Raw genomic sequence first — 12500 nt, 5'->3', positions numbered from 1 at the left:
GATCTCTCGCTTATGTATATGGCGGCAATTAATGCATTTACGACAAGGGAAACAACCCATTTTTTTTAGTAAGTAAGAAACTTTGTAAATTTTTCTTCTGTGAACCCACAACAGTGTGCACGACTTTGTCCTTCAAATTCTTAGGTCTTCTATATGATAGTAAAGGGGGAATTTTAAATTCCTCAATGTTAGTGTAGCCGCTCTTGAGGACCGGCCAGTGTTTATTGATTATCTCTCTGATGTGATGGCTATCTTCAGTGTACATGGTCACTAGTGGGATTCTACGGAGAATAGGTGTCTTGTTAAATAATTCAGCTCTATTTTGAGTCCGGGCGGTAGTCACATGTGAATCCAAAATGGTATTGGGAAACCCTCGTGTCTAAAAGGCCTTTTTCATTTTGTTTAGTGTACCGTTGAGTCATTGTTCATCACTAACGATACGCCTGGCACGTAGAAATTGGCTTAAAGGAAGTGATTTGATCGTGGCTCGGGGATGGGAACTATTAAATCCCAAGAGTGTGTTTTTATCTGTAGGTTTGACATATACATCAGTGTCAAATTGTCCACCTCGCAATGTAACTTTTACATCCAAGAAGTTTATCTCTGTATTAGAGTAGCTCAAAGTAAATTTTATATCATCATCTATTGTGTTAATAAAAGAGAAAAACAAAAGGAGTACCAGTCCAGAGTACAAACACGTCATGTATGTATCGCCACCACCTCAGAACGTGTTTGAAGTGGGGCGATACATAGATAAATGACTCTTTCAGAAATGCGACCACCATGTTGGCGTACGTGGGGGCCACATTGGACCCCATTGCGATCCTCTTCAATTGTAAGTAAAAACAAACTACAAACAGAAAATAATTAGAGGTTAATACAAGGTGTAAAAGTGTCAAGATAAAATCCTGGCAACCCACTGGAAACTCAGATCGCATAACAGACTTTTTTACAACATCCATGTCGAAATCATGTCTGATGGATGTATACAAACTGGTGATGTCAAAGGAGACCAGAATAATATTATATGGGACCTTAGTGTCATGTAGTTTCTTAAAAAAATCTGTACTGTCTAATATATATGATTTTACTGATGCAGCAAAAATGCTAAGTGCCTTGTTCAAAAATATAGAAATATTACTTAATAAAGATCCTGTTCCCGACACAATAGGTCTGCCCGGTGGGTTAATTAGATCTTTATGTATCTTAGAAAGTAAGTATAGCATAGGTGTGATAGGGTGTGAAACTGTAAGAAATTCCTTTAATTTATCATCATTGAAGCCCGCCTGGATACCATCGCATAAAACACTGTTAAATTTTCGTTCAATATCCCATTTCGGATCCCCATGTAATCGCAAATAGACCGAGTTGTCATTAAGTTGTCGATGAGCTTCAGCAATATACTTAGATGTGTCCATGACGACAACAGCACCACCCTTGTCGGCCGGCTTGATGGTGATGTCATCGTCATGGGCAAGCTCATTCAGTGTACGTCATTCCAACAAAGACATGTTGGTATTACGGAACCGTTTGTCAGATGTAGTTTTCAATAGATGTACATCACGTAATACAGACTCAACAAACAAATCGATGGCAGGTGAAGATACTGAGGGGGTAATTTCACTTTTGTTATATAAACCATAGTCCGACAGACAAAGTTTAGAAGTCCTCAGATTCTCCCAACCCTTAGGGTGTATGGAAAACCAGGCCTTGAGCTTAAGTCTTCGAAAAAAACTGGTCAGCATCTACCTGTAGCCAGTCAGTATATGTATTTGGACAAAAGCTCAGGCCTTTTTCCAATACATTGAGTTGAGTAGAGGACAAAATATGGGAAGAAATATTAATTACCGTGTTGGATTCCACTAGTTCTTCCTTCGTTGTGGTTTCTTGTTTTTGAGTTTTTTTTTGTGCCTGTGTCTCCTGCGTCTGGTTGGCTTCTTTATATTAGAGTAGAGGGATCTTCTAAAAAAAGTTCAGTAGTTCCATGCACCTGCTCATCTGGTGTAGGTTTTCTAGATGCTGATTGCTTGTCAGTCCTGGCATCGAATGGATGAGAATGTGGATTGATAGTTTCCAATTGTAGACAGTCCCATTGTTGTAATCAGTAGTGTCGCGTTGCCATTTTGAGCGCTTAGTATCCTGAATATCCTTTTTTATCTTTTCATAAAACAGTTTGGATTTAGATGTCAACTCCTGATATTCTTCCATGGATATAAGTGTAGTCAAGGTGGCTTCCAATGTAGTCTTTTTTATCTTGGGTTAATGTCAAGTCCCTTTGCAAAAATTCCATATTGAGTAAAATCAGGTCAAGTGAGAAATATCCGGTGAGAACGTTTCCCCAGTGGGGCAAGGATAACCACGTGTAGTCATATTAAAAAAAACGAATGAAGAAAAGCGTGCCTGCTCCAATAGATCCAATAAATAATATACAAAAAGTGTAAGTGCCATGGAATCTTGTTAGTCTATGTAAGTAGGTTGGGTGGATCCCCCCCACAGCCGCTGGCACCCAAAAGATTTTTTTTCCTGTGCTTTTTTTTTACTTTGCTGCCCTTTTTGGTAATATATATATATATATATATATATATATATATATACCAAACTGGATACTTGTCTTCCCATGAATTTGTATTCAGCAGCCCACACTCTCTGTATATTTTCAGGTGTAGCACAAGTATTGAACAGACTGGATGGAAAGCCTTTTGATGATGCTGATCAAAGACTGTTTGAGGTGAGAAAGAACTAGGAGTAAGAAACATTTTTTACCATACTCTGTATATTAAACTGTAGAAATATTTGCACAGTCCATTGGCTGTGGAGGGAAACCCAGTGCATGAAAATCTTTTATAAATTGTAAGATCTTTTCGCACTTTGCGGTAAAACACATACAGGTCTTTAAAAAACAACAAGGAGCGCCAAAGCCATTATGGCAAAAACTGAATGTTAATAACCCACTGCTATCACCTCTTCTTGGCCATTTGTGAGTCAAACCTAATATTTTCAACCTGGCACAGGTATCGTACATTGCTTAATTATGCCCGCAAACTAAAATCAAGTAGAACTCTTCTGTATTTTATTAATAAATTCATTCTGGGAAGAGGTCCAGGCTTCACCTGCCTGCCAGAGGGCTCCATGACACAACAGAGGCTGGTAATTCCTGCACTAGATATTATACATGACAGTCTTTAGACTTCTCAAAGTTGTGTCAGAATGTTTATACTGCTCTGATAAACACTTTTCTATGAAAACAAGCAAGGATCTGTAATAAAGGAGATTCCCAACTTATTCCCAATAGATCAAAAATTATTATGAGTTCGTTATTTGCGCTGAGTTAAAGACAAGAGGGAAACAAAATATATATTTTTTATTTATAAACAATCAGTGCAAAATAATAATAAAATATATAATTGGTGACAAAGAATATTGATCAAATAAGTTCAATCAATTTGAGCACTTAAAGAGGACCTTTCCCCGATTTTTACACTGTGAACTAAGTATACAGACATGTAGAGCGGCGCCCGGGGATCTCACTGCACTTACTATTATCCCCAGGCACCGCTCCGTTCTCCTGCTATGCCCTCCGGTATCTCCGCTCACTAAGTTATAGTAGGCGGAGTCTGCCCTTGTTCTTCTGTAGCGCTGGCCAATCGCAGCGCAGAGCTCACAGCCTGGGAGAAAATAACCTCCCAGGCTGTGAGCCTACTATAACTTAGTGAGCAGAGATACTGGAGGGAATAGCAGGAGAACAGAGCGGCGCCCTGGGATAATAGTAAGTGCAGTGAGATCCCCGGGCGCCGCTCTACATGTCTGTATACTTAGTTCACAGTGTAGAAATCGGTGAAAGGTCCTCTTTAAGTAACTTGTAATATATATAAATACGACCAATAAAATAACTTTTAAATGAAATGGGTATCTTATCAATAACTCATGGAATCAGGAAATAACAGCTCAAATTAACACGTGACTTCTCCCAGCAAACAGATGTTCATAACTCAAAAGTTTAACAGCACATGGCAGAATTGTCTCCTTATGCACAAGTTTGGCCATAAGGCAATATTATATACAAAGTAAAGTTAAACTTCCACCACTTTCATGTAATATATATATATATATATATATATATATATATATATATATATATATAAATCCGACCAGATCATTGACTAGAAACTAAAATAAGTTTTCTGGGGATTATACAAATGTATATATCAAATGTATATCTTTATCTCCCTAGATTTAAAAGCATAATTTGTACTGCAGTTGAAATGATCTCAAATCCATCTAGATCCTGCAAGAACAATATGGTCTAATCAAATATATACACATATGGCTAATGAATTGCCTAATATAAAGATAGAAACTTATACAATACCAGCAAATTAGAACTTAGTTGTCTGAAAGAAGTCAGCGGCCATGGTTCCTAAACAAGGGATGGTCAGGTTCTATCGCCCTGCATGTAATTTCTTCCCCTCCAGTTGTTTTCCTCTGCCTCCTCTTTGATGGGATTCCCTTCTCTTTTCTGTTTATTTTTTTTTTTGCTGGCTCCTGCTATCTTTTATCCCCTGGAAAGTGGGCTTGGTCTGTTCTTTAACATGACTAATGATATCATAGTGCATCAATTTACTACGTATCTTTAATCACCATACTCACCACCACCACAAGGGGACACTATTGTTCTATGAAAAAGTTTGGGTAATTACACTTAATTCTAATATTTTCCAAATATCTAACAGAAAGATAACCTTTGACTTAGGCTCTGGACAAAGCCCTAAATATGGGGAGAAGTGATATTAATGGCCACCAACTGTCAGACATATAGTCAGCTGTATAGATATATTACTTTAAGATAATCTACCAAATCACTTAACATTCCTTCTCCACATACCTTGAAAGTGAGTTAATTAGTTCACACACTAGCTTTTTACATTTAACAAAAATACATTGAATATACTACCTAATTCTATGTATTTAGAAAATATAAAAAAAAAGGTAAAAATACATATTAATACGTTTCCATGGGTACACTCAAACAAAATATAATGAATATAGTTAAGATTAAGATATGATAAAAGTACAGTTTTATATTCTACTTCCAATTAGTCAATAAAATAAGCATATAAATGTTGCATATAATATCATAATACAATTACATTATTGCCATTATGATCACTACAATGAATATTAAAGTTACATCAGGTAACCTTTAAATAATCTCTTTTTCTATTCTGTGAGAGAAGAAAAAAAATAATTTTGAACACTCTGTCTTTTGTCCATTATCTTTTGTAAAGGCATGAAGGATTTTTATGGTGTCTGTCTGAAACCCCCCATAATTTACGACATGAGAATGTTTATGTTAATATTCTTGACTCTTTTCTGTAAGACTTTGTCTACAAGAATAAAGTTACATTGACCTTCTCTCAAGCAGACAAAATGGCTACCATGATGTCCATATACCAATCTGTATAGCAAGATGTATAGGTCTTTATAAGATTGATTCTTTTCTGCCCAATATTTATCACAGTTGTGTATGAAAATGTCATGTAGTCAAAAACTTTGGTATTTTTATAGATCTTTATGTATTGTGTTAATGTAGAAGACTTTCACCCCCATGAGAACAAATTCAGCACCCTACAGTGGCAGTTCAGTAAACATGTATCATCAATGAAAACTGTCAGTTTGCCATTTGGCCCCCAAAATATGCTATACCCTTGCTATATACGTAGTTGCCAACAGTCCCAAATTGTCAGGGTCTGTCCCTAATTTTCAGAGACTATTCTGGAAAATTTGCACTGTCCGAGGTCTTAAATGGTTGGGGCGTATATAAGTGAGCATTTCCAAGTGGGCTTGAGAACATTCCTGGGGATGGGGCTTGAATCCCCCGAAATTACCAACTACAGTGTTGGTAACTGTGCATATCTGATCTGCAAGTAGAGTCCTGCTCTACTAAACCTTAAGGATTTATTGGGAATTGCCCACAATGGCGCTACATGAAAGATGCAGATAAACGCCGATTTTACGTGCCATATGAAAGATGCGATCACCTTGTAAGCGAGTATTTTGTTTATTTGCCAGGTGATTGGCAGCACCTATACATGGGCCAGTTATGGGGAACAAACTTTTGTACGAAAGTTCATTTCCAATTATTGGCTCGATCCTTGGCCAGTGTCAATGGAAACACTGAATATGTGGATAATTTGAAATTGCATTTCTGCTATAATTACTGTATTAATGTGTATAAATATGAGGTTCTTCACAGTGCACATTTTGATCAAAATGTGTAAGCCTACCTACTACAAGAAGGCAATCTCATGCAGGTAGGTCTCCACTCAACCTAGGTTTGGTAGATCAGTCCAAGTGTTAAGCTACACAGCCTCTTTAACAATATAAACTGCTAATGGAAATTTAAAAAAAAGGCTAGTTCTATAGTTATGCTGTATAAATATGTGATGTCTGAATTGGTCTGTAATCTAAATTGTATTCATTATTTTTTTGCCTCTTGTGTTGGTTTAGGCTTTTGTTATATTTTGTGGGCTTGGAATTAACAACACCATAATGTACGATCAAGTAAAGAAGTCGTGGGCAAAGCAGTCAGTGGCTCTTGATGTGAGTAGACCTTTTTAAGTTTGTCTGTACAGTAAAAGTACTGTTTAGATTACTGGTGATACATTAGGCATTGTCAAAGGGGTTGCCTGATTTGTCCAATGTCTAATTGTCTCCTGAAGGATCCACTGACAATTAGCTTAATAGGGTCTGTCCTGCTGCTGAGACCCCCTCGATCAAAAATAATCTGTCTGGAAACCTGGCAGTAAGTGTTATATTTTCCTGCAGTGCCACCACAGGGGAAATAAGGAATTACAGTTTTCCCATTAAAGTAAACGGACTAGCTGTGTAATGCATGGGCATGACAGGCCCTCAAGAGTATAGCCAATTTCCTCTCAGGCGAATAAATGTGCCTCCTCTTTTGGAAGCACAGGGCATTGCAAAGTTTATGGATATCCCCAACACTGCCAAATGACTTATCTACTGGGATATTAAAGGCTAGGTAAACCTTTGGGGGCAATTTTTTTTATTATTGCATTGTACTTATTTTAAGATAAAAAATAATAATTCTTAGAGAGTATTATTCCAATTTATATTGCAACCCATAGATTGCAGGGAAAGGGAGGCAAATTATCTGGAAAATATGAACCTTCCAAAAATGTCACCTGAAGACCTAGCTCTCCTTAATGCGCCCAAATACAAAACACGATTGCCCAGCTTCCAGGAGATAAAGCCCCAGGGCTTGACGGTTACCCAGGTGACTTTTACAAGGTTCTGAAAGTGCAGATATCACCCACTATGACTAGCATACGAAATGCGATTTTGTAAGGGGAGAAATTAACACCCCAAATGAATATGGCATATATAAGAATGCTTCCGAAAGAGGGTAAACCTTCTGATAACCCAGCATCCTACCGCCCGATCTCCCTTATCAACCAAGACCTGAAGATCCTTTCCAAACTAATGGCTAATAGATTGTCTTGAGTTCTTCCGAGCATGATCGGCCCTATGCAAGTGGGTTTTGTAAAAGAGAAATCGTCAGTCAAAAGTCCTGGTGGCTCTTGATATAGTGGGTCAGAGGGGAAAGGGGACTGCGGTGCCCTCCCTGGTCACTTTGGATGCTGAAAAAGCCTTTGATAACATCCATCGGGAGTAGCTGGGGAGGGTGCTGGACAAGTTGGAGATAAGGGGGGCATTTCGGATATATTTAACACAACTTTATGCAACCCCACTGGCCAGGATAAGCGCACAGGGTTTCCTGTCTGACCCTTTCGCATTACATAGGGATACCAGGCAGGGTTTTCCCTTATCACCTCTCCTGTTGAATCTGGCAATGGAGCCCCTGGTACACTTTTTGACCTGAAGAGGCAAATTTGAGGTCATTAAAGTAGGTAATGTTGAGCTGAAGGCAGTTTTTTTGCAGATGACATTCTGTTATTTATGAAAAGGCCATGGGAAGAGCTGCAGGGGGTATTGAATAGTATAAAGGATTTTGGAAAGCTCTCAGGTTTCCGGATTAACATTGCTAAATGTGCACTTTTACAGTTACGGAACGGGTCAGACAGGCCCAGTCTGGAAGATACACTGTATGATATACCAATAGCGAAGGGTAGTATAACCTATCTGGGGATTAAAGTGGGGGACAAGCCAGATTTCTTGTACCAACTTAACTATACTCCACTAATCTGCAAAATAACGCAAGAATTGCGCAAATGGCAAAACCTACCCTTGTCACTCCTGGGAAGAGTACATCTAATCAAAATGATGAGCTTTTCCAGACTTTTGTACCCCCTTCAGACGCTACTTCTATTGATCAAACATGCAGACAGAGCCAGGCTGCACAGTGACATGGTACATTTCCTATGGCAAGGCAGTCACCCTAGAAAAAGTATAGCAAAACTCATGGTTCTTAAAATCAAAGGAGGTGTGAACATGCCTAATATAAGGATATATAATTTAGCATGTTTGTTCAGACATATTACAGACTGGGTGCATCACATTAGTTTTCACTCAGATTATGTGCTGGAGGGGAATGTCTCGGCCCCTTGGGATCTTTGCACCCTGCTATACACAAGTTTGAAAAACCTGCCCACACATCTAAGAAATTCAGTATTGTTTCGGTACACATGGGAAACTTGGAAAGCACTTAGAAAAGGTTTTCACCTGTGCCATAAAATGTCGAAGCACCTACCTTTATGGGGACACCCAGAATTTGAACAAGGCAGAAGTAGTGTTTTGTTCAAGGAATGGAGACGAAAGGGGATATTAACAGCTCAGTAGCTGATGTATGACACGGAGAATACATATCAGGAAGTCAGGGACAAATGCCGGTTAAGCCCCTTCCAGAGCATACAATTTGCCCAAATCAAGAAATTTCTAACCGACAGGCTATCTGACGTTACTAGGGAAGTAAATAAAAACAATTTTGATAAGATATTACTGAGGGGGACTCTCAGTCCATCTCTTTCCTATATTTCCAAATAAGAGAGGTGTTGGGAGATGGGTTGCCCCAGCAGACATTTAGGCCATGGGCTTGGATACTGGAGGATGGAGAGGCAGGGGATAAGATTTTGAAAGGATGGTGGGCCATGAGGACATCCATATTAAACGAAACATGGAGAGACACTCATTTTAGGCTAATGCATAATGCCATTTACGCTTTCAATTTGCCATCGGCCCCCTGTAGACCAAATAGATTGACCAGCTGCCCAAAATGTCTCACACCACATACAGACCTATATCACGGCCTCTGGACTTGCCCACAGATTTACTCCTTGGGGCAGCAGGTAGCGCAGACAGTCAAGGACATCTGGAGCCTTACCGTTCCACTAAACCCTATGATATATTTATTTCACTATTGGGAAAAGACGGGAGTTGGGGGTCTTACAGAACAAAGACTGATGGCCCTTTTTCATGCTATCTGCATGGTGACCAAAAGATGCTTACTACAACATTGGTTGCAACTAGAGGTGGCCTTGCAGTTCACCTGGCGGTCGTTTTGCAGCGAACTTTGCTTGTTCGCGGTCCGCCGAGCGGGCGAACATATGGCAATGTCCGCCGGCGCCATATTCTTTCACATTGTGAAGAACTTTGACCCATGACATCCATCAGGTGGTACAGGAAAGCCAATTGAAACGTTTCAGCACATGGACATACCCCATACCTTATAAATAAACCTGATCTGCCCTCCATTTTACATTCAGTCTTTTGCCAGTGTAGGGAGAGGTTGCTGTGTGGAGCAGGGACAGACTGTTAGAGAGTATAGAGACACCAAACGCGTGCTAATAGGGCCACAAAAGTCCTTTTAAGGACTGGTATAGGTGTGCTATCGATAGGTGTGACATACTGAGGGGTGTAATATACTTATAATATACTTTCTAACATAGAAAGTATATTATAGTGGATTTGTATTGTATTGTGCAGCAGTTGTGTGCGGTTCTGCTGCAATACTGCAGCCACACAGAGTGCCAAACACTATTGGAACAAATAATTTCTACTGGTGTGATTTACCAGTTGCCCCCCCAAAAAAACTGATTGAAGCAGGGGTGTGATATACCAATAGTATACTTTCTATATAGTGCATTTGGGTACTGCAGCATTTGTTTGCGGTTTTGCTGCGTTACCTCAGCTACAGATAGTGACAAACAACATTGGAACAAATAATTTCTACTGGTGTTACATACCAGTTACCCCCCCCCCCCCCAAAAAAAAAGTGAAAAAAAAAAGTGGGCTACAGTAAAATTGTTATTCAGTGACCACATAATGTACCTCGAGCCACATAATCACAATTTCATTTATGTTCGGTGAATGCCTAATTTTTAAGGCCCGTACTCCTGTGGCCTAAAATAAAAAATTTCTAGGCTCCAACAGGGCACATTTCAGAGAATTTGCATTTAAGATGCATAAAAATGTCCCTATGTGTACTAAAAATGGTTACATATTTTTTGTTGGAATTTTTGTCATTGGACAGTGACATACTAGAGGGGTAGTATGTCACTGTCCATGTTGTAGGACGATTTGTGCACTTCTACTAAGTATTTGGTGGCTGCAAATAGGAGCTGAAGGTTTTTCAGGTTCACTTGCCATCAAAGTGAATGGGGCCCGCGGCTAACTTGCGGTTCACGTTTGCGTGATCGAATTCGCGAACCGCATTCGTGAACCATCCAGGATAATCTGAAAGTTTTACTGGCATTGAAACGTAGAGAAGCGGAGAGGTATAAAGAAGGAAAAACAGGAAAGTTTTTTAAAAGATAGTACGGTTTTCTGGTGCAACTTCTCTCAGACTCAGAAATAGAAAATATAGTGAGACCTTTCACACTTACACAATGGTACCTGAGAGAACAACAGTTGTAATATCACACCATTATTAGGTGGACAAATATATTATAAGAGCAACTCTCGCTGAATCTGGATAGATCATGGAGGATGCTTATGGTTTTGGGTCTGGCAGGATGTCTTTTATGTTTTAGGTGTTAATGTTTGTTTGGACGGGGGTAAGGGGAAGGGGGGTTAAAAAAGCACAAATTCAGGTGCTAAGGAAGCTGTAACTGTACATTTTGAGATGTGTGGAAAAGTGACAATAGTGTAATTTTCAACTATGTTGGTTAATGTGATCTTATTGTCAGCATGTATGCCTGTACTTTCCCAAAATAAAAATGTATAAAAAAACAAAATGATATTTTTTTTTAAATAGAGAGCCTTTTTTTTTCTGTACATAGCTGAGATGCTCTAGAAGCAGCCTGTGGATTTTCTCTTTTTCCGTCATCTGAGGAGCAGACAGACTCCTTATCTCTGCTCATTAAACCTCAGTTCTTATCTTACTGATAAGAATGTGGCTTAAAGGGGTTCTGCAGTTTTTTAAACTGATGATCTATCCTCTAGATCAGTGATGGCGAACCTTTTACAGACCGAGTGCCCAAACTGCAACATAAACCCACTTATTTATCACAAAGTGCCAACACAGCAATTTACCTTGAATACTACAGTCCAGTATAGTATATCTTCCATGTACTTTTTCATTTAGCTATAAAAGCCTGCCTACATTCAGTGCACTGCCTGTGCTGTTCATAGTGCGCCCTGCGCTGATGAATGGCAGGAAAAGTCTAAGGCATATTGGTACACCATATACTTTTTCCAGGGTATGGGTGCCCACAGAGAGGGCTCTGAGTGCCGCCTCTGGCACCCGTGCCATAGGTTCGCCATCACTGCTCTAGATAGATCATCAGCATCTTATCGGCGGGGGTCCGACACCCGGGACCCCTGCCGATCAGCTGTTTGAGAAGGCAGTGGCGCTGGCAGTAGTGCCGCGGCCTTCTCGCTGTTTACCGCTTATTATCAGAACCTCCTGAGGAACCCTCTAGATAGGGTGAAACGTGTCGAGGTAGAGGTAATACTTATTGAGCATAGGGAGAATCAGGGCGTATATAGCTTTAGGTACAAGGACAGGGGGGCCCTACCATTCAGGGTTTTCCCTGGGCAAAGGGGTAGATAGGGGTAGCAAAGGGCTGATTAGGTCCAACCCCATCTCATCGTCTCCCCCATCCTCTTCCTGTTTGCACCTGTCAGGTCCCTAATTTTTTGTTTATATGTCTGGCCTATAGATTTTGTATATCAATGACCACCTTTATTAATTTTTGGATAATTGGGGTTCTTTCCCCCATTTTATGAGGGTCTAATAAATTATGCAATTTTAGGAGTTATTATTTCTGCTGGATTTACTGTTACTCTTTATAACTCTAATACATTCAATGTATCATATGGCTGGATTTTTTTAACTTTTAATTTGCTGTCAGATATTCAGTCCCTAATCTCAGTGTTTTTAGCTTCAGTAACAGTAAGGAGGGGTTTACGGCCTTCTTTCAGCAACAAGTTTCTTTCTATTGTGCATAGTTTTCTTACATTATATACAGTTCCTGAAAGCAAAATCTTTCCAGTCCAGCATTGGACTGGCCCACCAGAGTATC

General features: G+C 39.5%; 1 protein-coding gene across 1 annotated transcript in view; it reads left to right on the top strand.

Annotated features, from left to right (window-relative positions):
- Positions 1-12500, top strand: part of PDE11A (phosphodiesterase 11A) — a 673054-nt gene that overhangs the window by 402920 nt on the left and 257634 nt on the right. The window contains exons 8-9 of the mRNA XM_044304393.1: positions 2661-2728; positions 6508-6600. Coding sequence (XP_044160328.1) covers positions 2661-2728; positions 6508-6600 — 161 coding nt within the window. The remainder of the gene's footprint in view (positions 1-2660; positions 2729-6507; positions 6601-12500) is intronic.

This window comes from Bufo gargarizans, chromosome 8, assembly GCF_014858855.1.
Source record: "Bufo gargarizans isolate SCDJY-AF-19 chromosome 8, ASM1485885v1, whole genome shotgun sequence".
NCBI classification, from domain to species: Eukaryota; Metazoa; Chordata; class Amphibia; order Anura; family Bufonidae; genus Bufo; species Bufo gargarizans.
The sequence above is the reverse complement of the archived record's forward strand: the minus strand, read 5'-3'. Positions and strand labels throughout refer to the sequence as shown.